This window comes from Pangasianodon hypophthalmus, chromosome 16 (genome assembly GCF_027358585.1).
Source record: "Pangasianodon hypophthalmus isolate fPanHyp1 chromosome 16, fPanHyp1.pri, whole genome shotgun sequence".
Taxonomy (NCBI): domain Eukaryota; kingdom Metazoa; phylum Chordata; class Actinopteri; order Siluriformes; family Pangasiidae; genus Pangasianodon; species Pangasianodon hypophthalmus.
The window spans coordinates 13,443,603-13,471,327 of record NC_069725.1 but is presented as its reverse complement, the minus strand read 5'-3'; the positions used below and the strand labels follow the sequence as shown (position 1 = coordinate 13,471,327).

At 37.7% G+C, this 27,725-nt stretch overlaps 2 protein-coding genes across 7 annotated transcripts in view; both read right to left on the bottom strand.

Annotated features, from left to right (window-relative positions):
- The window catches only part of rgs19 (regulator of G protein signaling 19), a 49,217-nt gene extending 31,650 nt beyond the window's left edge, over positions 1–17,567 (bottom strand). The window contains exons 1-2 of one of the 6 annotated variants that reach the window (XM_034311555.2): positions 17,348–17,567; positions 5,067–5,177 (exon numbers count right to left, since the gene is read on the bottom strand). In XM_034311555.2, coding sequence (XP_034167446.1) covers positions 5,067–5,081 — 15 coding nt within the window. In that variant the 5' untranslated portion in view covers positions 5,082–5,177; positions 17,348–17,567. Of the gene's footprint in view, positions 1–5,066; positions 5,178–8,710; positions 14,900–17,347 lie in introns of those variants that run through there. The other 5 variants (XM_053240680.1, XM_026921344.3, XM_053240679.1 and 2 more) reach the window with 5 other exon arrangements.
- Positions 17,568–19,485: 1,918 nt separating this feature from the next.
- Positions 19,486–27,072, bottom strand: LOC117599301 (protein LKAAEAR1-like). Its single transcript, XM_034312200.2, has 3 exons — positions 26,747–27,072; positions 24,531–24,650; positions 19,486–19,850 (listed from the first exon to the last, which is right to left on the bottom strand). Exons 1-3 carry the CDS (start codon positions 27,038–27,040, stop codon positions 19,791–19,793), a joined length of 474 nt encoding a protein of 157 aa, XP_034168091.2. The 5' UTR covers positions 27,041–27,072; the 3' UTR covers positions 19,486–19,790.
- Positions 27,073–27,725: the final 653 nt, after the last annotated feature.

Here is a 27,725-nt window from a genome sequence, read left to right as displayed (position 1 = left end):
AAATAAAGAGCCAGACTCAAATACCTTTTTACATGTGATGCGAGGACAACAAACACCAGCTCTTAGCCAAAACGCTGACCAACGACTTGCTGAAGTTTTGTTGATGTCAGTTAGGTTTCACCCAAAACATGGGACTGGGCAGCACACTGAAACTTTTATTTGCATGCTGGGCTAGCTAATGAATTTATGATTTGTCCATCGCCTGTACATTATACTATATCCTTTTCAATGAAGTCAGACTGGAGCTGATGGAAATGAAGAGTGTAATAAAGATATAAAAGAGTGTAATGAAAATACAACAGAAACAACAGTACAGTCATAGTATCATCACATAAATGTTCATCCAAATCCTCATAACACACACACACACACACACACACACACACACACACACAGACAGATTTGCCATATTATCCCTGTGAGGACCTTCTACTGCAATAATTTTTAATGCAGTTAATTAATGTTATGCTTGCACCTAAATCCAACCATAACCTTAACCTTAACCTCAGTAACCAAAAGGAAACCTTTAGGTTCTTTTAGCTTATTTTTTAAAATAAAAGCTGCTTTTTTAAATAAAAAACTAGTTTTTCATGTGGGGAAAATGTCCTGACAAGGTTAAACTTGCCAGATATCCTATCCATGTGGGGGCATTTTAGTCTAAACCAAAATATTAAAAATATGCCCACACACACACACACACACACACACACACACACACACAGAGTGGTCACAAACAAACGTGACAGAAAAAAAAGCATGACAGGCACTATATATAGTATCAACATGTGAAATGAATTGAAATTCGATTTGGCAAGCGAGGCTAAATGCTGAAGGCATCGGGCTCTAGGGCCACATGGAGACAGAGAGCTGAAAGTGGGAGGATTATAAAAACATCACTCTCACTCAGTCTGGATGGGGGGCTGTGAATATCATGTGTCAGTGGTAAGAAACTGATACCAGTATTCCTTGTTCTGCTGTATATACTGTTTTAATCACACTACGTCACACTACATCCCTGTCTTTTCTCAGAAAAAAAAAAATTAAAAAGGCAGAGTTTCAAGATTTTCAGTTTCAATAGTCAGCACATAGTGCTTACAGTCAAAATTACACTACTGGTTCAATATTAATGCTGTCCTATAATGGGAGCTATATGGAAAATATAAAATGTCTTTTGTTGTAGAAGATGTAGACAAGGAAATAATGGCACCTTCTTTAAAAATCTATGCACAGTATAAATACCCCTCAAGGTTTATTGAAAACTCCCAGTCCTAACTCTCGAACCAGATCAACCTTATAAAGATTCATTTATGTTGTCATTTGTTCACAATATTGCAAAACATAGCTTGTCAAGTTGAAAGACATGGCCACCACAAAGTAACCGGAAGTAAAAAAAAAAAAAGAACCAAGTGAAATTAACATCCATTATAAAGAAGAAGTAGATTTTTTTAAACCATTTTTCAGCAACATGAACAACCAGAAAAACGTCCACCAGAAACTAAAGTGTTCCAAGCCTTAAATCACACCCAGAGTCTTTTAACATGCAGTATCTCATGAAACAAATGCTCAGGCAAATTCACATTCACATACTTGCAACTTGATTTTGTTTGAGTCACAAAAGGTTCTGAGGCAATCTGGAGTTTCTGAGAGTGTGAAAGAAAGAGGGTAACCAAATGATGCAATGCGAACTTCACAGTGAAATGCAACGTGCTAAATTTGGAAATGTCAAATGAAAGGCAAATCTCAGGTTGGCCTCGAGCTCCTCAGCCTCACCCCCAAGGAAACAAAGTCATTTCCTGTTCTGCATGTACGCAGGGAAAAAAAAAAAGAGCTTGAACAACACTGGAACACATCTACTGTTCACCTTAACCACATCCTACTTTATGACAGATGGCCTGACAAACAGTATGCTTTCAAGGTTTTTTTTTTTTTAAATTTCAGGACAAAAACCAGGCATTAGAATCTGCCGAATACCATCAACATGAAAGGCAGTGAAAAATGGCCTTTTCAAATACACATATACAAACAGAAGCACAAGATCATGTCTTACTCTCAGCAACAGAGCAGAAATTCATTAGAGAATAACAATCATTTCAAATTTAAGACTCCCTGTGACGATTATTTTTCTAAAGAAAGAAAAATTATTTTATAAATCAAACTCAGCCAGTCATTCAAGAGAGCTCCTTTTATAGAAAGACAAAAACACAGTGCTGAGTACCAACATAGTAACCAGACTGACTTCTATAACCTGGCATTAGTCATGAGAAACTAGTCATGTCTCCCCTGGGGGCAACATGAGAAAGAGCGAGAGAGAGAGGGAGAGGGAGAGAGAAAAAAAAACAATATAATGCTATAAAACATTACACTACGTATTTAGATCTCACATCCCTCAAGCACTCTGCGCAGGTTGTATATATAGTCGATGTAGTAAACGTTTAGCGTATTACGCAACATATTATATGTGGTACAAAGCACTAACACATTGGTCCAAATCTCTCACATGTCCACTTAAAGGGAAGAATCACTGCAAATCATTCATTCATTCATTCATCTTCAGTAACATGTTCAAGGTTGCGGTGGATCTGTAGCCTGTCCGGGGAACAGGAGGGAATACACCCTGCATGGGACTCATCAATACTAAACCATTCTGATTGATTACTTTTATCCCATGAGGTATATATACATTTCCAGAGGTGCACTGACACCAACGCACAAAATCCTAGCAGGCAAAAAAAAAAAAAAAAAAAAAAAACAGCAACAATTTACTACAAAGACTCTAGTGTATAGCAGTGCATGGGTCGGCTTATGTCTTACATTTCTACTGGCACAAAATTCCAAAAGTTCATCTAGATAAAGTCGCCACAAAGCAGATGTAACAGCTACCGGAAGCAAACGCGGCTTTCACAACTTTTCCATCAGAAAACGATCTTTTCTGCGGATGAGTATTATTCACGCTTGGTCGGACAGCTGATTTATCTAAACAAGTCGAACTCAATGTCAGCGCCATCAACAAGGATGCCTCCGCCACCGACAAGTCTAGTCTTTCTTGTTAATAATATGTATGCCAGAACTACCCTGAACATATCCTTCAAACGTGAAGGAAGCTATTGAAGAAAAACTTTTTCAGACATTTGACGTTGCTGTGACCTTGATCCTGTTTCGATCAATTCCAAAATCGAATCAGTTCATCTGCTGCTTACAATAATAATTCAATTTAAATCCTACAAACATTCAACCACTTGTTCTTGAGATATCGTGCTAATGAGAATCTGGGATGGATGGACGGACAACCTGAAAACATAAAGGCGTAGTTTTCAGGTGTCTCCCATTTCGTCGTAACAAGGAAATGCTACGGCGAAACTGTTGCTGTACTGTTGCATTTCTATCCTTATGGGCGTGGTCTCTTCCAGAATGACCCCACCCCCACCCCCACCCACAGGGAACAAGGGCTCACTGAATGGTTTGACGAGGATATAAATGATGTAAATCACCTGCTACGGCCTGCAAAATCAGCAAATCTCAACTCAACCTAACTCATAGAGCAATAATCCAAACACCAACTGAGGGAATATCTTTTGGAAAAATGATGTTCATCCCTCTAGTACAGACCAGGAGAATTTATGGCAAGACTTATTGAACAGCTTGTAGTGCCCAGCACCTTACTAAGAAACTTTATGTTGATTTTTTCTTTAATTTTCCATCTGCATTTACACACACGCACAAAACTATATATGACAGCCTAAAGAGATATGCATTTAAGATAAACGCAAGATATGCAGCCTGGGCAGAGTGCTTAAGAGATGTCTGCTGGCTTCACTTAGTTCTACACACACATACACATGCACAGGAAGAATGTCTGCCTGGTTGTCTGTTTTTAGATCTAAATCTTGCTTTACCCTAACTTTATCCAGATGCCATGCCTGACTGGACATAAATCATGTGACTAACTCAGAGTCTTATCCCACACTCCCACCCTACACTCTTACACTTCTCTCCCTCACTCATGGCTGTACCTACAGAACAATGCGAGTTTGAATTCCAGCTGCAGGAATGGCCCACTATGTCGACTGAGTGTCTCTAGTACTGCAGTTTCACCACAGAGTATATGCAACAAACAAAATATAAACTGTAACGGTGAGCAGCAGCAGACTCTGGTGTGTGACATTTCAGTTGACAGTATGCTACTCCCACATTCATGACATTGACGATACTACAGATGTATCAGCACGCTTCATAGGGATGTGGTGCAAATATCTCTAAATATACAGGTACACAAGATGTGTTGTTATGGCTAAGCTAAATATACTAAATAACTAACTATTAAATAAATTGCTACTTAAAAACTGACAGGAAATGACAGGAGTAACTTTGTATGATGTAGCATTACAATTTAATGCTAAATTACTGGAGATAAGGGGTCTAGCCCACACCTGTACCAGCATGACAAAGCCACTGTTCACAAAGCGAGGTCCATGAAGACAGCAAGACCTCAACCCCACTGAATACCTCTGGGATAATTTGGAATGCTGACTGCATCCCAGACCTCCTCACTCGACATCCTGACCCCACTAATGCTCTTGTGGTTGAATCCCCACAGCTATGCTCCAAAATTTAGCCTTCCCAGAAGAGTGGAGGTTATTATAACAGCAAAGGGGGACTAAATCTGGAATAAGATGATCAAAAATCACAGTCAGGTGTCCACAAACTTTTGGCCATATGGTGTACGTTATGACTTGGACATCCATGAACAGTCCTATATTTAAGACTGAAAAGTGCACGTTTCAGAATATAAGCATGTTCCTTATATTGTTTTATACACCATAACAGAAACACTGCGTACAATGCAAACTAAGGGTGTGCCTGTCAAAACTGATTTAACTGCATTATAGAGGTCTTGCATGCATGCATGCATGTGTATGTGCATCATCAGCATAACACACAGCACTCTTGATGAGTCATACAGACATTCCCAAAAACTACCACCACTGGACAAGAAGAGGAAACGACCACTGAAGAAAAGACCTCAAACAACCCCAAGCAGCAGCAGGCGAGCGAGAGCGGCGAGTTACCAGAATGTCCATCATGGCTCGGTGGACGGCAGCCAACTAGTCTTACAATCCTCAACGCTGTTAAAAGCCTGGACACATGCATGTCATCCCCCCGCAGGCTGCGGACCTCTCCTTCACAAACGCACCATGGAAATGCAAGGATGTACAAGAACAAACACATATGCACACATAGAGGAAGAAAAAAAAGAGAAAGAAAAGGACAGTGCTTATTTCAAATGCATTGAGTTTGAGTGCGTATGCATTATTCAGTACATTTGTGTTGTAAGAAATGCAATCAAGTCTATAATTACATGTAGATGTTTTATACATATAGTCAGATAAAGGACTTCTATCTAGACTTACATTCAGAAAGAAAGCGGAGTAAGTAGGACTGGTACCAGGTCACAACTAACTCTACACACAATAAAAAAGATTCTGAACTTCAAACTAGTTACACACACAACATGGAGTTTGAGTTCGAAATGTTGCCCCATCAAACTAATAAAATATTCGCCATTACTTTATTAATTCGACAAAACAAAATAGTAAATTAAAACATCCTGCACACATATTACATGTTCTCTCACGACCACATTAACATCGTTGTACAATTAACTGCTCAGAAAATTGAACAAACAAACAAACAAATAAATATTTTTCGTGGCCTAACCACTAGAGTTGTAACGATACACAAAATTCTAATTCGATAATATGATACAGTGGTGTCATGATAAGTTTTCTTCAATGCAGGCGTGACTCAAAGGGCTATGTCTGAAGCACAAGACTCTTTCTTTTGCATTCTGCTGTTATCTAGCTGTGGTGTGAAAATCATGCAGTTCTATACAGCTCAAACATGTTTCTGAATTCTCCACTTTTCGAATATGAACTTCCCGATCACCACAGTGATCTCTTTAAACCAGACAGAACCAGCTGGGAAATGCTGTCTTAAAGCATGAGAGAGACAGTGTGTGTGTGTGTGTGTGTGTGTGCGTGAGAATGTGTGTGTGTTATTAGTGCCAGCTAATATGGCTCATGAAAAACAGCATGCTTAGGAGAAGCATGCTATTTTTAAACCCACGTAGCCTCTCCTGATTAGAGATAGAGAGGAAGTTACTTTTTCAGAAGAGAGAGTGTGGGCTTGATTAAGTTTAAATGTTTATTACATGTCACGTAATATACTGTAAGTGTTATTGTATGATGTATAGCTTACTTTATTATGCAGTCTGGTGGATGTATTGTTCGGTAAATGCATCAAAATCAAACAGAGACTTGTATCGAACGATGCGATATGATACACCGTCTCGTTACAATGCTATTCAGTCACTTGCAACACTCAACAGATACAGCATTTTCACCCCAGCCTAAGCCTCATGCTTTCTGATGCTGAATATGCTGGATCAAGTGCTATTTTATAAGCTGCTCAGTACTGAAGGTGTAAACCGTATTGTTAAAATAAGACTCATCTGCAGTTATTATTATGATAAATACAAGTAGGACATGCAGCAATTTATTGGCCTCATACTAGTTAGATGTTTATTTCAACGCTTGCCATCTTCTCCTTCACATTTCATCGTATTAGCCTTTCTTTCTTTTTATATGTTTCTTTTTAAATTTTCTCTTGCTTTAATGTTACATCTTATTGCAGTTGACAGCAAAAAAAAAAAAAAAACTTGATCTCCTTTATGAGTTCATATTTTCTATACACTGATTTTCTTTTGGGCTTAAGTACTTGTGTTAAAAGTTTGGATATTATTACCAAAAAAAAACAACTCCATTTTGGACAGCTCTACTCAACCTCTGAGGCGTGAATTAGGCATGAAGCAGGACACTTACATACTCTGAAAATGAACAACTTAGGTAACTGTGTAGTGCAACCCTGAATACAGAGAACTTCCCCTGGATAAAAATATGAATGTAACTTTTGAAGGGAAGTCGGCAACTTTGCATTCAGCCTTTCCTGAACTGGAGATAACTGTATATAAAGGTAAATAATGAACAACCCGTGTTTAAGATAAGTAAGTACAAGTACACATGTAAAAGCATATGTTTGGGCTCTCATGTTCTGCGGCAGAAAAGTTTTTGCCCTACCAGCAGGAGATCACAATTTTAAAATATCATATCTTGCTTATTGATTATTGTCTATATACAGACTGCAGGGTTCTTGAAGCACTAATTCTGGTTTGGAACCACACAGTCTGTTATCACACAGGAAGTAACCTTTAGTGTTGCAGAAACAAAATAGATTTTCCAGGTTCAAAGACTGCCATGAGCTGCCTACTGTAATGGTGTTTCATTTTCATTTGCTCAGGTTTTAAAGAGAAAAAAAGTGTACTCATGTAGATTGGACCTGTGGTTACTATACTATAGTACTGCAATATTTGGAGATGAGGGAGAGACAAAGAGAGACAGGGAGAGGGAGAGAGAGAGAGAGAGAGAGAGAGAGAGAGAATGAGAAAGGGGGGAGGGAGAGTAAAACATTTTTTAAGACCGTTGTCATTTTATAATACAAGGATTTTCAAACTATTTACAGCCAGAGATCCCTTTAACTGTTAAATAAATTTCACTGAAGCCCTCAGCACCATTTTTTTTAATATATAAAATCCAAGATGTGGTGCATATTGGGCTCAGCATTTAAATGTATATAATAACATTTTGGTTACTTAATGAGTCATTGAGCTTTCTAATGCTAAAATTTCAACTAACAGAACACATTAATTCTCAGTTGACATTATTTATAGGCCTCCTTTTTTGAGGTTTGGATTAAACCCATTCAATTCAAGTAACCAGGCAAACAGTCTAATATCTATAAGAACTCAGTAACAAATATAACTTTGATTATGGTTAGTTATGGTTAATTTCCACCACTGTAATAAATTTTAAAAATCACTGCCCCCCTGGCTATGCTTGACGGCCCACTGGGGGTCCACAGACCCCACTTTGAGAACCACTGTTTTAATATACAGTATACAGACATCAGGACCTTTTAACAGAACCTAAAAACTTTGCAAACGAATCAGAAAATACGCTTTAAAGGAAAAAAGCACTATACTCATTTATCCATAAATCTGTTAACAAGTTGACAAAATGGCCATTGAATTGTGCTGCACAATTAGTTTTATTTTAGTGATTATATTAATTATTGGATCTCTTAATTAATTAAACACAACTGACTGTAATATTACCTAAATGGCTAACATCACATCTCGTTTTTTTTAATGACTCATTGCGGCATTAAACTACATACTCTCCATTCATAGGTTTTGCCTGTCTGTTTGGTTGTACACTGTTTTGTCTTGCTGATCTGTCTATACTATCTAAGTACAGTCACATGATTAATGTGACTACAGAGCAGTCTTCTCGTTGAAGATTATCAAACACATTAAACGGACTACTGGCTTATAATGTACAAAGTAAAAGAAACATTTCTGGTGTTTAAATGATCAAATGCAATAAATCTGTTTTGTTCTCAAACCAGCTGAAATGTGTCTGAACAAAATACTTGTCTTTATCACTCTAGCTATTATAGCACAACCCTACAATCAATCAACATAGCCTTGAAAGCACACCAATTCTTAGCTGTATGTCTCCTCTAAATACACATTTTCATTTAATAATTCAACTAAAGCAGTGGGTTCCCCCAGTACTAATGGGAAGATAATACTTACATTGCCCCAGGTCTAAGTGAAAATATTAATAAGCTGTTTGATTGCCAGGGTGGTCTCTGATTATATTCATATCTAAAAGCACAAGTGAGTGTGGCATGGCCAGCATCTCCTACTTTACTTCTCCTTTAGCAAGCTGAAGAAGAGAGGAGGAAGATGAACTCAGCTCAAAAAAAGGGGAAATGAGCAACAGACAAGAGAAGAAAAAGAAGGGACAGAAAGGGAAGTTGTTGAATCTGTACTGTGGAAAATACACAAAGACAGCAAAAGGCTAAAATGTAGTCGTAAGTAAAAAAAAAAAGGAAAAAAAAAAAGAAAAAAAGTAGTAGTAAAGATTACAGAAAGTCAATATGCAGACTTATGATACACCAGCTGCATGTTACGCATGACAGTGAAGTAGTTATGAAAAAACAAGGTGGGAAAAACTCTTGAACACAGATTTCAAATGGCAGCATTCCAATATGGCGATATTATGGCAAAGAACATGGCGAGGAAAGATGGAGCAAACTCAGCGATGACCACAGACTGACATACATGACTCATGCTTCCTTTTTAGGATCTGTCTTTTGTTATGGTGAAGCATGGCTAATCTCTTGGTGACTCGCACTTCAACTGCCTCCTTCAGACCAAACCATGAAGGACAGAAGAAAAATATATAGTGGTACGATTCGATGCAGCAAAAGATATTCGTATACTGAGAACGCCAGTGTGTTCATTTGATTTCTGATAGGAAGATGAACCTGTGCTTTTATTCCACAAAACTAATTTCAAATATGCTTAATGCATATTTGAAATGCAAAAAACGGAGGATATAAAAAAAGCATGATTACTATACCTAAGTGACCATGAGATATTGTAAAATTATATTACTAACACGGTAAATTGTTGGGCTTGTGGGATTTTTGTTTATTAATATGCTCTATGAGTGTTCTCTAATAGAGTGTGCTCTAATAGTTTATAGTGACATAATGAATTGTTACATTTATTTACATAACACTTAAAGACAGCAGTGTATACTTAAATTAATTTACTGTTTATCTCTTTATTCGTTTATGATCTACAGCAACTCTTCGATCTGAGAAACTACTGTAAGAAGAGGTGTAGCGACAAATGAAGCACATGAATAACCGGTTTTCATTTAGATCCAATACCATGTAATATCAAACCTAGTATCCTGATACCAGTACTTCCAAGATGTCCTCTTGTGTATATAAAATGGCGAAAATGGTGATTTGTCAAGCCGGAATTTGCAGATATGGACATCAATAATTTGAGGTGTAATAAATATCTAGAGACTGTTTGGGTCCTGTTTCGTTACAGAAATAATCCTTGAATAAAAGTGCAATTAATCACTCCAAAAACCTGTACGTACTCAGTTCTTCTCAGTTAAAACTAAAAGTCTACTGGAAATTTGGCCTTTAAGTGTGTTTCATCAGGTTTGTAGAACTGGCATTCTACATAAACTTCTAGCATCATACTTTGGCAGGGTCATTGTAATTTGTAGCTGTTAAATAACTCCAAACTCTCTTTTCTTTTCAGCCATATCACATCTAATACACATTCCCTGTCTCGTTCATTTCTGTGTGTCTGCTTGTGTGTGTGTGTGTGTGTGTGTGTGTGTGTGTGTGTGTGTGTGTGGGAGGAGTGAGACGGTGAAAGGGTCACATTCTTTTGATAAAAATAAAGATGTATATAGGACTTAAAACCTTTAGGTTTTAAAGGAAGCCTAAGGATTAAAAGTGTTGATACTTCAGTACCAATCGTCCATCCCTAATGTGGATGTGTAAGCTAGATCTGTGCCCCAGTGAAAAGAGGTTTATACAAACTAACTAAAACTTTCAGAAATCTTTGTTATTGTTTCTTAAACGTAATTAAATTCCCCACTAAATCACCCACTAAATGTACACATTTTAAAACTATTAACCTATCCACTTCATGTGCATTTGAGTATTAAATACATTCATTTAAACCAATGTTATTTCTTCCTACTTGTTTTGGGGGTCTTTTGGCAGTAGGTTGTAAAAAATGACTTTCAGTCATCGTGCGGCTGTAATCATGTTTTAGTTTTTACAGCACTGCTGTCTGTCGCTTCTATTTTGCCCTGCATTGACTTCAGCGTGGCTTGACTGTGACCATGGACGTAAATAACGACGAGACCCATGCCACATAAAGCAATCTGATTGGCCATTGCCCAAGAACGTTCACTTTTCATTTGCATAGAGTTGAAAAATCCTCCATGTGTTTTCCCACTCTTCTCATTTTGCTCCCATAATCCTCTGTGCAGGATTTCTGCCTGTCTCCATAGAAAATGAATATGAGAGGCAGGACGAAAAACTCTCTGCACCACTACACTATGAATGCACGTTCCTTGCAATAGTAACTACATACTTTTCTAATTAGTTAAACTGTAGTTACTCAACAATTCACAGTAACCATTAAGCAACAAGCTTTAAAAGATAAATATCTGCTAAATAAGATGAAATAATCACTCGAACTGCAGTACTACAGTTATTACACCCGATATAAACACTTTCATTCGAAAAGGCATTGCAGTCAGCCTTAAAAACAGAGCTACATGAGAATATGAAAATAAATGATCAGTTAACCATTGAATTAAAACTTATACACAGTCACTGTTCCTCATCAAATCACAATGACAAATTAAACTGCTTTCTAATTTTAAGGCTAACTGTCTGTGTTATGTGTAAGCATAAATATGTTTTTATGACATGTGTTCAAGATAACTGTTATTGCTTAAAAAGTAAACATGCTGTCACATACTCTTTTCTGCCATCCACACTGTTATATGGCATATAGTCATATAGCCATCTGTTACTCTCAGACATTCTGTCCAAACCTGAGTAACTTTCTAGAGCTCCTAATACTGAACTAACACCTGCTGACCTGACGTAAGGCCTCGTTAGCTTCTGTCACTGATAAAAAGAGCATAACTCACAGTGAAATGCATGTTGAACTGGAATATCCTGTTTAGCTAGAAAAGAAATGTTCTTCAGTCTGGGATGGTGTCTGTCTGCCTATACTATGATGGACAGAAAGTGTGAATGAAGTCTTTCAGAAGAGCTTATGTGGACCCTGAAGATAGGTAAGGAACAGCTAGCAAAGTTGGCTTAATTCATGAAATTCCTTATGTCAGTGTTAACCTTGATTTAAGAGTCTGGATCATATAATATTTCTGTGCATATCTGAGTAGAGTAAATGCCAGTGATAGTGGCTTAAACATAAGATTCCTCGCTGACGATAGTAAAACCTCCCGAAAATCATGCTCTCCTGGTTATCTGATGCGCTAACAGAAATGAGTGAACATATCTGGAATTTTTCTCTTCACCAAAACAAGACTGGCTCTAATTCAGGGGTGCAACATGTTCGGTGAAGACTGTAACCAGCCCATGGACACTAATTAATTGCATAACTATTGCACTGGTCTTCTGCCAACCAATTAGGTGCAATTATATCTTATGAACAAACGCCATTGCAGTCACCCTTGAAAACAGAGTGAGAAAATAAATGATTCATTTATCAATGCATCGTTAAATTAGAATTGGTACACACTGGTATCAAATCACACTGGCATATCAGTGCTTTCTAATTTTTAAGATTATTAAAGGTTACGTGACTGAATGGATATCTACTCTACACCTGTCAGACCCTTATCCAATCACATGCATTTATGCAAATTATTTAGCTAAAGGAAGCTCATCAGACCAGAGACTAGCTACACGGCAGGAGACATTAAGAGTTTTCACAGATTTTTTTTTCTTTCATTTTATTTACCTTCTCTGGTTTGATTAGTAAACTGATGACATTTTTTAAGTAGACGAAAACAGAATATTAAAGTTATGTGAAGCGCTACTACGAAGCAAAACATCACCACTTCAAATTGTCCTATTAATAACCATAAAGTAATCATTAAGGGTTAAGCACTAACGGGTAACTGCTGTTGCCATTCAGTGATCCTAGCTATTTATCAGGATATTTGTATGAAAAGAATTTATGACACACTAGGGGCTAATGGGCATGAATTTAACTGCTAAACAATCCACATTTGATTTGTTCTACACACTGATAAGCAAGGCAAGAGTACTCCCAATAAAGTATTCCATAATACTGTCAAGTTTTGCTAAACAGGTAAAGGTGTTAAGCATTTGAGGCCCTGTTTTCCCATTATCACTTCCCTAAAACATGCCAGTAGGTGGATTGGCTACTATAAATTGTCCCTGTGTGAATGTGTCAATGTGTGTACATGGTGCCCAGTGATGGCCTATTTGACCCTATTTGGGGTGTGTCCCCATCTCACGCCACCCTGACCAGGATAAAGTGGTTACTGTAGATGAAGAAACAAATGTGACATAAACAATGAACATTTCCAATAACGGGTTAGTTGCACATTGGCACTGTGCCAGCAAATATTGAATGTCACACCTACTAATTCGTCACTACACCCACATGAGTGCAGCTTTCATTTCTGACCATGAAAATTGCAACTGAACAAAAACACGAAAAAAAAAAACTGGTTTGCGGCCAAACAAATTAACTGTACACCAGCATTAACCAGCAAATTATCCTAGGATGAGCACAAACATAGAACCAAGGGAGGTTCATCTGGCTCATTGGTCATAATGATAAGTGAAAGCTTAAACTACTCTAAAATATACAAAAAAGAAAAAATCCCTGCAGTTTGTAGGCAATATGCATTTACTTTAACAATGCGCTCATGCAGAGTGTTTACTACGAAGCCCCTAAGGGGACATGCTGATGGAAAAAAATATGAGATGGGAGGAAAGTTTCTCGGGGGAACGCAAAAGTTTTGCGAGCGAATGCAAAAGCATTGAAATATAAATTTTCCTCCCATCTTATATTTTTTTTTTCACCATGTCACCATAGGGACTCTGTAATTTACCACCTCATCAGGGGGCTATAAGATTAGCATTACCAAGGGTAATTGAATTTATAAAATTAAATTAAAATTAAGCAATTATAAAGGACACTGAATAGCATATATTGTGTTTTCTTCTTCTTCTTCTTAGCATTACACATACTAATGGATGAACAAAATAAAATAAGTAAAATAGAAGAGGAAGCTTTTATGGTGGCTTTGGTCATTGTGAAAAAAGTATTATTTATACATAAAAGTGGTCAAAAAACATGCATTAATAGCACCCACTAAAATGTCCCTCAAAAATAGTTTAATGTTTATACCAGAAAGTGTAAGCTGGCATGTGAAAATTTGGTTATTGTCAAAAAAAGCATTGTTTAAAAAGAACTATGGCAAAGAATCATTTATTCACTACCCAACTCCATGGACCAGTCACAGTGCCTTTTCTACTTGTTTTTCCCTCCAGTTCTAATTCATTCATAAATGTCTGTTGAGTAACCCATAAAACAAGATAAAGTCTTTAAACTGTAGAGGGTAGTGTTTACTAGCAATGATGTGTACTACTAAATGTGTATGATCCTCTTGGATCAGATTCACCGGAACCAGGAATCCATGATGATTTACAGACAAGAAAGTAATACATTTGTGATAAAACTTTTTCTCACTGTGATATGCTGGTCAATCACAACATGTCTCTGAAAGCAACGGTTTAAATGGTAACTTTACAGGAGCGTGCTACATGCTACTGAGAATATGTAACTGTGTGATGTCTATAACCCTGCTTTATCACTATCACCATCTCAAACTATACATTACTGACTACATGGTCTCGATATTGGTGGAAAAATGTATCCACAACAACAACACTAACCAGGAAATGCTAGCTAACTAAACTGTCAGTAACGAGCATTTATAGTAATTTGTGCCAAGAAATGAAATTCTTTTAAAAATTTCAACAAACAAGATGAGATTGCATCTTTTACGAATTATGGGGCTTTCTTATGGCAGTGCTGCATGTACAGAAGATTTCATACAGAAGGAGGCTCCGAGTCAAAAGCATGAATATTAATCGATCAGAGCACAGGGCTGAAATGTGATTGGCTGTGTCGAAGCAGCGTTGCTGTTCCACATATTCAGGACATACTTATGAACTCTTGACCTTATAAATGTGTTAATTAAATCCCGCATTTCTTTACACAACAGAAACAAAAACATTTTATCTGTAACTAAATATTTTCTTGCCTAGGTGAGTATGTATAACTTTGTATTTTCTTTGCTTGGTTATTTTGGTCTAAATGCTTTTAATTATACATCCCTGACATGCATACATGTAATATATATATATATATATATATATATATATATATATATATATATATATATATATATAGTAACCACAATATCAGCATGTTGCCAACAGATCTAACATCTAGAATGGTAGGTTAAGTGTGTCAAAATTCCTGAAGTGTCTTGACTAGTATGAAAGCTGCAGTAACACAATTCCTTGAACACACTGGCTATACACCATTACAGAGACAGTTTAAGGGATGACGAATGATGGCTAGGATAGACAGAAATGTTTCCAATTACGCAAAATCTTAGTTTTGTTATATAGTTGTATAGTAAGTGTGCATTGTGTAATTGCCTGCACTGTCTTTGCATTTATAGTGTTATGCTTCACTTGTGGTTTTTATGGAATCTGTAGTTTTGCACAGCAGTCGGTCTCATATTTATCAAACACTGTGTATATAGCGCAACCTTGTATGGTCTTGTATGTTAAACTGTGGTATTGAAAGCACAATATTTCATCTCACTGTCTACAGATGGGCCAAAAAATTTGCTTGACTTTGTTAAAGCCATTGCACTGTATTTATGAAATATAAGGTATTGATAGTCAAAAGGTCTCTTCAGTATTAATTTGTGCAGTTATGTGATTCTAGTCTCACACACAAAAAAGCCTTTCTTTGTCACTGGGGTGATAACTTCAAGGGTACATCTTTTAAACCTTTAACAAACTTTCACTTGAAAACCTGCATATAGTGTACCTTTAAAAGTGATTTAAGGTGCATAATTGGACCATAATTACCTCACAGTAATTACTTAGAAAAGCTTTAAAGGTTCACTACATGCACCTTTACAGCTTAAAGACACATACCAAAAGTACAGATGGAGTATGCTTGAGGGTACCACACCAGAGACAAGGAAAGGTACAGTTTAGTAGCATTTTTTTCCTGAGAATGCATGCCAGCTGAGCAACATAACAATATTCTGGTAGCAACATAGATTCAGAGAACCACACACTCTTTGCTGTATTTTTAAACATCAGTTACTGTTGATTAATAGCTAGATTTACCACGTCAACATGCATTTTTCCAATGAATTAGTAAAATGACTGATCACATAGGTCACAAAGAAAAATGTATATGCATCTTTTCCTCTTCACAGAAATTCCTGTTAACCTCGGGAGTCCTCTGAATTACGTCAAAAGCGCGCGAGCGCTGCACATAACGCGCGCACCGCCCGCCCACGCGCTCCCACGCTACAAAGCGCGCTCTCTACGCGACGCGACGCCACGCGCGAACGCGTTCAAAGCTCCTTGCCGCCACGCGCCATTCTTGCTCCAGGACCCGCCCACTCCTCGCTAGACCAGCACGCGGCGCGCGCTCCCGATTCATTCACTCGAAGGTGTCGCGCGTGACGCGGGAACGCGCTTTACTACGCCAGAACCACAGGGAGAGAGCGAGACAGATACAGAGAGAGAGAGAGAGCGTGAGAGAGAGAGAGAGAGAGAGTGAGAGAACATCTTTGGAGATGTGAAAAAGGAAGAACTCGAGAGAGCATGCAGCGGAGAGAATTACAACGATACAAAAATATAATTAGCGAGGAGAATCAACACACATAATTAGCTCTAATGAATATAAAGTACAAGCTATTTTTCCGCCCACACTTCCTATATGTTTGACTTGAAAATGACCCCCTCCCACAACACCGCAGGCTAATCCGTGTGTTAGGTTAGTCTCTGAGATTGTTTGCTTTAAAAACCGGGGGATAGGGTCTTCCTGAATGGACTAAAAACTGAAAACACCACGTAAAATAGCACACTGTTTAAATCCGGCTGTATTCGGAAATCTGGCTCGATAGCCACAGGCTATCTTCACTGGCTCTCTGCTTTTTTTCCTCGAAAAGAAAAGTGGCTCTTAACAACTCCCGGTAGCGAACCTTGTTCCTATACCCGTCCTTCCTACAATAAACAAATACACACAGAAGACGCACAATTCTTCTCACTGAACACTCCGGAAAATTAAATCAAAGCCCCGGTTTCGAAACAGCGGCAGACACACCAAAGACAAATGTCAGCTAGCGTTTCCCTCTGAGCCCGTACATGTCATTTTACTGCAGCACGAATCAGCAGGAACACATGGGAAATAACGCCGTAGTAGCCGCGTTCTCACTTGCAAATAGCCACACTAGTTTACACAGCTTATCACAGACATTCGTCTGTTTCTAGGAGAGGTGGTTTCACATTAAGTCCTAAACGCTTGCAGGCTAGCGAAAAAAACAAAACAAACAAACAAACAAACAAAAAACAGCGGTTTAGTGCTGATGTGTCAGAAAGGAGACCGGGATTTAACTGAGGACGACCCCGTTCTCGAGGAAATCACGAACCTTTTCGAATCGGGAAACCCACCATCCGCTGGCAAACTGAACCGTTTCGCTTAAAAACGCTACTACACGAAGATACTTACAATTTTGGCATTAAAATGGTCTGGAGGGCGGTAGCCGTTTCGTTTTCTGAAGCACATCCGTTTCTAATTTTTTTTTTCTTTGCTGTTTATATATGTAAGAATACAGTATCGTTTTTTCCTCCTCCAGTGTTCCAGCTTCAGAATCGACACCCTTGACGGAGGCAGGCTAAGGATGAACGGCGCATGCGCGAACTCAGTCAGTTCTGCTCGGCCGATTGACGAAGGACTTCCTCAGTAATTGTCTTTTCCAGTGGAACTCCTCTTACCGAGAACCTTTACTCAACAACCTCGCTTCTTCCCTCATATATCAAATAATGCAGGAATCTAGGAAACAAAAGCATCCTTCTTTTTATAACTGAATGACATGTTTTTGTTGTGACTTCATGAATCTGACAAACAGATAAAGGCAAACAAGCCCCACAACCCCTGTATATTCCAATAAACTGTTTCATAGGCCTTCTTCTTGTAAATTACCCAGTATAATCTCTAAACTACCAGACAGTTTCCTGCAACTATGTGCACAGTGGTTTTAATGTTACAGTATTGCCTAGCACTTAGATATAAATCAAAGGTAAATATAAATGAATTCATATCTTTAGATAAATCCCAATGTTAACCAGCAGGAGGCGCCAAACACCAGGAATAATAAACAACTTGATAAAAGGTCTCAAACACCTGTAAAAGTATAGCAATCAGAATAACTCTAAGGATACAATAAGGATAATCCATATCTATCTATCTATCTATCTATCTATCTATCTATCTATCTATCTATCTATCTATCTACACACACACACACACACACACACACACACACACATATATATATATATATATATATATATAATGTGTGTACATACATGCATACATACATACACATACATGTGTGTATGTATACATACATACACATACATACACACACATATGTGTGTGTGTGTGTGTGTGTGTGTGCGCAAGTTTAAGCAAGCAGATTTTAGATGTTGACCAAATCTGACCAGATTTAATTTCAAACACTTAAAGAGAAGTTTATTCAGTCTATAGCAAACAGGAATTGAAGAATAAGTGTAACTGCCACTTGGTGTCAGTAGAGCTCTCTGCTTCACAGTAGGTGCACACAACTTGGCAATGCAGTACAGTGAAAGCCTGATTTATAGCAGGTACAATAAATGATGTGCTGGGTTTCTAGGTTGCATTAATTAAGGATTGATTTTAGTTAAAAGATAATGTTGGGCTTCGATGATGTCTTGCACCTTGCATGCTAATGTGCATCAACTGTAGCATCGTCAATGTGCAGGAGAATTTTGCTATCCTGCGTGTATTTTCTGTCAGCTCTAATACTGTTTCCCATATCTGTCTGGAAATGCATGCAAGCTTCTTTCTGTTTTATCAGAGTGAGACCTACATAACTGATGTAAAAAGATGATAATACTGAATGTGACAATGAAGTATCTATGGCCTATATCATAACAGACCACATTTATGATTTAGTTTTATTATGCACTGTAAAAAATGATACAGTGCATGATAATTGTAAATGACTGTGGTTTTAATTAGTGTGTGTAGGGGAATAATTATCCTATTATATATTAATGATATGAAGTCATATGGCTATTGCAGTTTTAAGCATCCTGATTAGCATTCTGAATTGTATTATATTGTTTGAATGTGCAGTTCATACTGCGGTTCTTATAGACCTGAGTGCCTGTTATGTAACTCATACGGGCTATTATTATTTTCATATCCTGATCCAAGTACAGTATTGTGACTCTTTTGCGTGACAGATATTGCTTTTAAAACCCCAACCTTACTTTCCTGGTGGTTTTACCTTCCTGTACCTGTGAGACCTGGCAAACCTCAGGCAAAAGAATTTTCACTGCATGTAGTGTGTGCTGTTACTGAACCATCTGTTTTACAAACCTTTGCACAGCATCGAATGCTTTAAGTAGGCTGGCCAGTATGGGCTCTATGATTACAGAACAATGGAAATAGGAGGTGGGTATCACATACTGTAATTTGTCTACACTACAAAAAAAGGACTGAATAGACAACAAACAGTTCTTTGCATATTGTACAACATTTAGTCGGACATCAAATTACAGTATAATCACAACATTCCTGTTTTCCTAAACCCAGTTTAGAACATAATTACCTACTCTGATATCATGCTGCATGTCATTTGAGTACATAAATATATTTTTCAGTAACGTTGTGAACAGAGTGCAGTGAACAGGAGCAATTGCAGTGATTTACAATGTTTAAGCAGTCCATCAGCAGTAAAGTATTCACCCATGCTAAATTTTTAATGTATGCTTCTGCCAGCTATTATTAAAAATGGAACCAAGGAATGCATAGATACTATTATTTCTATATTTCACAGTTTTCACAGCATTGTTTGGAAATGTGGATATAATTTCATTTTTCCCTTTCCCCTTTATTTCTCCACTTATCTTCTGATTATGGTTAGGCCCTTTTCATCCTCCAGAATTTCCTCTACTCTCCGTCTCTGTAAAGCAATAAATAAAAGTAAAACATGTTTAAACTAAGAAAACAGCTGCCACAGAGTGTGTAAAAAAAGCTTAGAGAACAAACTACATATAGCAGAGGGTCACAAATGATTCACTGATTCCATAATCTGGTGACTATAGTTGGCATGCCAAGACTTACGTTCATACCCGCATATCTCGTCAATTAATTTCACTGTAGTTACTGAATAAATCATAGTAGTTGCTGATAATATAATATTTAAGATGAATAAATGAACAATAAGCTGACAGTTGAAGAGGTTAACTTCAGAATAAAGGTGAATTCTCACAGGATGTGTTTCTGGAGCATTACCTATTTGTTTATTTGTTTGTTTGTTTGTTTATGTACATATGTATGTATGTATGTATGTATGTGACAGATGTGCCACATGTGGCAGTCACACTTCCATTTCAACAAGTTCGTCTGTTTTTTCCCCCTAAACCGCTAGGGCATTTTTCACTGGAACCAGTGTAATATTTCCATTAGCCCATTTCCATGTTTTATTTAGGGCCACACAAGAATCGTAATCAGTGTTGTTGGCATTCAGACAAAACGCATGCAGGCAACGTCACACAAGGATAACCCATATTCATAGTTGAAACAGGCAAAGGTCAAAACCAGGAAGTACTCTTCTGAAAACAAGGCTCGGACATAAAGTGACAAAAATAAACCATAAGACTTGACAATGCTACAAAGAAACAGCAAAGTATAACAAACAAACAAACAAACTAATCTGGGGGCAGTCGTGGCCTTATGGATAGAGAGTCGGACTTGCAACCCGAAGGTAAACCTGAAGGTTGTGGGTTCGAGTCTCGGGTCCGGCAGGGATTGTAGGTGGGGGGAGTGAATGACCAGCGCTCTCTCCCACCCTCAATACCACGACTGAGGTGAGACCCTTGAGCAAGGCACAGAACCCCCAACTGCTCTCCAGGCGCCGCAGCAAAAAAGGCTGCCCGCTGCTCCGGGTGTGTGTTCACTACTGTGTGTGTGTGCACTTGGTTGGGTTAAATGCAGAGCACAAAATCCGAGTATGGGTAACCATACTTGGCCACAAGTCACTTCACTTCACTAATTAAGCAGTAACACAGAACCGGCTGACACAATCAGCTAACAAACTAATGACATTATGGAGGGCAGAGACAGGACCATATTACAAATCAAAACATCAGCACATCACCTTGTCATGATACGCAAAGTGGAAATCCATGACACTTCACACAGTACCAATAGCAAAGTTGATAATGACTCCACTTGGGTAGGTTATAAAAGCTTCCCACCACAACACGCTCGTCCACTGGCCATTCTCTTCTCGAGGACTTGTGAATTGTTGAACTTTCCCAACCTCCGGTACTGCAGGGCATGATGGAGAGCTTTTTGTTTTTCCAGGCACTGGCGAAATTGGATGATGGACAGTGATCATGCCCTAATTGTTTGGGATTGGAGCATCTTCAGCTATCATTTACAGAGCCTTGCCCTAACTGCAGCATAATAACAATAGCAGTGCATGAAGCACAGACTATGTAAATACTGCTGCCTATTTATTATCCTTCCTCTGACGCCACTTTGTTGCAGCAGGGAGAGAAGTGAGCACAGAGAACAGCAGACACAGTTGTGGAGCCCTCTAGGATGAAATAGGTACAGAAATGGGCAGAAGGCTTGGCTGCTGAGCCCCCTGAAACAGGAAGACTGAGTGCCTTTGCAATGTTGGAGACAAATACATTGGACAAAGAGTTGTATGTTGTTTCTGTGCATGTGGTTCTGTGACTGAGTGGAGGACCACTAGGCCAAATGGACCACTTGGGTTGATAAGAATGGCCAGAGGATGACCATAATGTAGTATGATCTTTAATGGGTTACCCATGTGAGGTCATGCCACAAGGCAACATGCTATTGGTTCTAAACAATGAAATGAGCCAAAAGGAAAACTATACTAGTTCTGAAGAAAATCTCCCTGGTGGTCCTCTATTCAGTTGCATACATAACCATCTTTCAATCCACACGAGCACGTCACACTGCCCTTGCTTTATGCTTCGGTTGATGGCGCAGTATGGTACATTCTTAGCAAAGATGTTGTATATAGTTGTATAAAATGTTGTATAATATGTAATATAAAAAAACGTCTTGTAACAATAGCGGAACACTTTTGGGGCCATATAGGACCATTTTCAACTGTCCTTTAACGGTATATGAATCTTTTAGGGTGCTATAAATAACAATGTTTTCTCAATTTTACTTGTTCCAAAATGATTTTTTTCTGATCAGATTTATTATATACATAGACTTTTTGCACTTACATTTGGGGCTGGAGCAAGGAGTCAATTCTGTGTACAGCAGTGCTGTTCGGAGCATGCTAGCTGACAGTGGTGATATGACTTCTATTCTTGTTCATGCAATGTTACTACTACTACTACAACTAATAATAATAATAATAATAATAATAATAATAATAATAACTTTGTTTCACAGATTTGAACTAAAATATGGTTTACTCAGTATCAGTGATATGGTTGACTACTATAATAGCTCAGACTACTTTAACAGGTTATGTTAACTATACATAGTTAAAAAAAAAAAAACAGTGATATTCACAATACAAAGCAGTGACATTCCCCAGGAAAATGTCAGGAAACCAACTGTCTAAAATTTCCTTACAAAGCTGAACATGTAAGTGTATGTTGCTAAAACATAGAGGGAGAACATTTTGAAGTGAAAACATTCTGAGGTTGCTTATTTATTATATAAAAATATGTTCATGTAATGAAGAACTATCTCTACAATGAAGGAAATTACTATTTTGTTACATTCAGCAGTTTCTAACAAAGACCAGTAAGCTGGCAGTAGCCTATTGTTTGCCCTTATTATGGAGATACAGTTTTAACTGTCAAACTGGAGCACAAAACACTGCTGGTTATGACAACAATGTAAATGTCTCCAGACCGAAGCTTTATCATAAAGATACTTGTTGTAACATGAACCCTACAGATGAATGACTAAAGGAAAAAACAATATCCAACTTTGGCTGGTCCAATCCCCCATATTTTGTGGACATGGTTGAACATTTGGGTTAGTTAGTTTAGAAGGAGTTAGTATAGAATAATGTAGGTGATTCTTGATTAATAACTCTAATATAGAAGTTCAATTTCCGATTTGTTTTATCTTGTTGGCCTGACCAGAAAAGAAAGCCAATCCCAATGTTGGCACACTAGAGGTGTTAATGTCTGTTCAGTGCCCCCCTTACAATGTCATTGTGAGAGAATTCTCTCTCTTTTTTTTTTGTCAAAGTACCTTTTTAGTGCATCCATCTACATACAGCCTCACATATTCTCCAGCAAAACTACAGGCATTAATTTACCTTCCTGATTACATACATTCTGTCCAAATGGAAGCTAAAATACTAACATTTGGAAAGCCAAAAACTACAGACAGAAGCTTGAGAGCCTCAGCACTTTTCTGTATAACTTTTCTAAGAACCAGTGGTTGCTCCTGTACAATCTATGGTAACGGCCAGTAATTACACTTGGAAACAAGTCGTTTTTTTAGCACTATTCAATGTGGGACAATGTTTTTTAAAATGCAGTGGGGCTGCCCCAGATAGCTGAATCTTAATCCTGTATAACTGTACAAGATTTAATGTGTTTTTACAGCACTGATTTTTCAAATCACTGCAAAACAGAGAATATTTGAGACACATTTGACATTTAATTAGACTCATGAACGTTTTCAGGCATTGAAGTAATTGAGTAGTCATAAATCAAGATGAGTGTTTTTCCACTCATCTGAGGAGCTTTGTAAGGTGGAACTAATGGACTTGAATGAGTGATGGCAAACGTTCAAGGTTTCAGCAAATTGCAGTGTATTTTTGATGGCAGCTTAGGTCGGAACTGAGACACACCTCTGTTTTGGTGCACTGTAATTCTGAGTAATTAATATTTACTTCCTTTTTCCTAAACTGCCTTCAGATCCTGCCCTCCATCCCAAGCACAGAGTAGTTGTTGCCAAATGGGATTATAATAAATTGCAGATAATAAATTTTATGATCTTTGGAAGGGAATATGACAGGATTTTCCTTTGGCTTTTAGTTTAACCACTTAAGCAGTGGTACAATTATGCAGGTTTAATATGATCTTTAGGTCTTAATAATAAATAAATGCACAAAAAAAAAAAATTAATAAACATACTCCATTGACTCACATCAAGCACACCCATAGTTGATTTACATTACACATACTGCACCATTTGCATCTGCCTGCTTACAGCTGAGTGCAGTGTGAGTAATGGCAGTGGAAAAGAAGTGAGCAGAATTTGCAAGTAGTAGTTAATATTAAAGTGCCTGGACTCATAAAACCTTGAAGATGTTTTGCCACTCTTGTGAGGAGCTTCATAAGTTTACCCACCGCTGAAGCTATTTGGAGGAGTGGTGCAGCATATTCAATATTACAAAACAAGCCCTGTCACAGTGATGCATGAGGCATTCAAAGTAATGGGCAGATGCCAGAAAACCTTCACAGACATGAGGGCCTTACTTCATACTCAGTGTTGCTAATGTCTACTATTAAAAATACTTAAAAATACAAGGTGAAAAACACTTTGGGGAAAACACACTTGCTTTTTCAATGTGCAGCCCATGTAAGCTATTTCACTGCATCAGATACCAAGTTACCTGTAGCTGGTCCAGGCTGTCTGAATTATTCCTCTGCTTCTCCTTTGCCAGGAACAGCTCTAGGCGCACAGCACTCTGCACGCTGGCCTGGCTCGAAATCATCAGGCTAATTTCCCGCATCTAGCAATATTCAGAATACAGTATGAGGTTTAATGGCAAGTGTTCATTTCTTTCTGCAGCATCTCTCTAAAGTTGCTACATGCTATTCACACACAGGCTTAGCTGCCCAACCCTATTCATGAAGAGCTACAGCCCTTTCAGTAATGCTACTGTATTTAAAAAGATAATTCTGCCAAAAATGAAATAAACATCATTTTACTCTTAAGTTCGCTTTTTTTTTGTTTTGTTTCGGATTGGATCTACAAGGCTAACAAGTAAGGGAATATCACATAGCTAAAAAGAGTAATGGAAGGCAGAATTGTATGCTGCAAGTATTCCAATAATACAGAACTTTTTTTTTTTTTTTTTTATTCTTCATTCAGACTCACTATGCTATTACTACTATTATTACTGAATCATTTAATTCAGACTCATTCTATATTACTAGGGATCTTTACCCAAATGCAAATAATTATTTGGAATAGACAGATAATGTGTTCTAAACAGATACAAAAACAGATATAAATAGGGACTGGGATCCTGAGGAATGTTTAAAAAAAAAAAAATATATATATATATATATATATATATATATATATATATATATATAACTAGTTAAATTTGTTAGCAAATATTGTGGGCAAGTACAAAAATGCACATCTGTACATCTCTAGTTCAGACCATTTATGAATTTCTATGTCTGAGTTTGTTCCAGTGTTTTCCAATGTTTCCAGGAGCATAGTGGTAGAGTTCATTAAAAAAAAAAAAAAAAAAAAAAGGCTTCCAGTGTTGGACATGGCTGCTTCAAGTTTAAATCTGAATACAAATACAGATATGGATATTTGGAGCACAAAATAGATACAGATACATTACATTACACCCCTAATGTTTATGTACAAATAGAATTATTGAGCCAAACAATGATTTTAGTTGAGAGTTTGATGATTTACATGATGCTAACCTGGTAACTGTATGTAACTGCCCCTACCTACCTAATCACTTAACCCACCCTTAACAACTTCCTGCCATGACTCAGAAGTGCATATAACAGGATTTACATTTATATTTATTCATTTGGCAGGCATTTTTATACAAAGCAGCTTATCCAATTGCAATGTAATTCTTTCTCTATTGTACAAAGTAATTGTGGGTTTCTGGCAACCCTGGGACTGGAAGACCATTTTAACAGTAACAAGAATAGTTCAGCTATGGCTGGATGGATGGCCATGTGGATGGATGGATAGATAGATAGATAGATAGATATGAGAGTCTTAAAAATTCTAATTAGGCATTTAAATAAGTTTTCAAGCATGATTGTGAGAAAGCACACCATCAGCGAGGATGTGTGAAGGTTATGAGTGTTTTGATGTGTCAACTTACAGCTTGATTAAACTTTAATTAGAGCTGCAAGGCATAAAATCCCAAGATGACCTGCTTGCTTTTTCCATAGGAAAATGGTGCCTAAGCCGGAGTGGAGTGATTTTGTTTCTCATCATCTGTATGCAGCCAAGTAACTGTGTGTTGGTATGGTAGGAACCTGTTAAACATCCCACTTGTTAACTCACTGCCTTGTGTTGTAAATGTTGTAAAATTAAATTACATTTCAAAGTGGAATGTGATGGAGTGCACCAGCTGTAGCACGTTTACAGTGTCACTCAGTGTGCTTTATATTGCACAGCTTAAAGATATATATATATATATATATATATATATATATATATATATATATATATATATATACAAATATATACAGATACAGAGATAGATAGATAGATAGATAGAGTATGTATAGAGTGAATCCCAATTTCAGTACAAAAAAACTATTTTATATTGTTCATTCATGAATGGATTCGTCTGTCATTTTTTGCTGTTTTGAAAAAAAAAAAACTAAATCAGCTTGTAATGCGTTCTGGGCAAGCTCAGCTCCTAAAGTCTACAGTCATATTAACTTTATCCCTTGTGCCTCCATGTGCTCAAGCTAATGAACTTCATTTGGTTAGTAGAAGTAATGGAAGTGTGCTTAAGAAAGCATTGGGAATTTCCCCATTCAAAATTGCAGCATATAACAGCAATTTATGATGTCACATTATATTAAGTTAAGTTATAAGTAAACCTACCTTCAAGTTATGACACTGCAGCCTCATCTGTCGAATCCTATTCCTTGCTTCGGCAGCTTTTAATTGGCCAATAAGTGTGTCGTGGCGCAATTTTGAATCCAGGTCTTGAAAAGGATTTTTTTCCCACGCTTTCTCTCTCTCGTGAGCAAGTCTAGAGAGGACGCGTTGGTGGGACGCTGCCATCCAGGCTTGTACCTCTTTGGAGGGCTCAGCATAAGCTAGGGATCGAGCCTTTTGCTGAGGGCACATCCTCTTCAAATCTACACTTTTTTTGTTCCCACACTTCTTTTCCATCTTGATTTGCTAATTGCATACAATATGAAGCAGAGCCTCAAGGTTTTTCTGTAAGATGTGAGATGTTGAGATCTTAAATTATGTCACCTATTCATTTTAAAGTACAAAGGCATACTGGTATCACCATATTATGTTACTTAATACTAAAGCATATACATCATCACATTTGTCTACTAATACAAGTTAACAAGGTAATTTAAGATGCTATTTGGATAACATTACATATCCAGTGAGCACTGACTGACCAGAGATCTTCATATCCATTACTTGGCCAGTTTGCTCTGATTTACATTAGCCCATGAAAAAAGATTTTTATTTCACCCTCCTAATCACCTGGGACAATGAGAATTACCTCCTTATGTATGCATGTACACATGGCAATACTTTTTAACAAAGTGATGCATGATGGACTATTTGTGATATAAACAGAGCCCTCTAACACCAAAACAGGCCACATGTTTCATTGTTATGAGGCTAGATTCACTGAGAATGCTAGCCAACCAGATATTATTATGCCTGCCAATCACATTCAGCCAGGTCACCATGTGTGGCTTCTATTGAGGATGCTAGGACCGAAGATGGCAGCCACAGCAGTGATTCCCTTAGGCTTGCTGGGGCTACAGGCTTTTCAGCAGTGGGTTATCAGTCTATGCGTGGACCCAAAAACCTCACCGATGGAAATGTG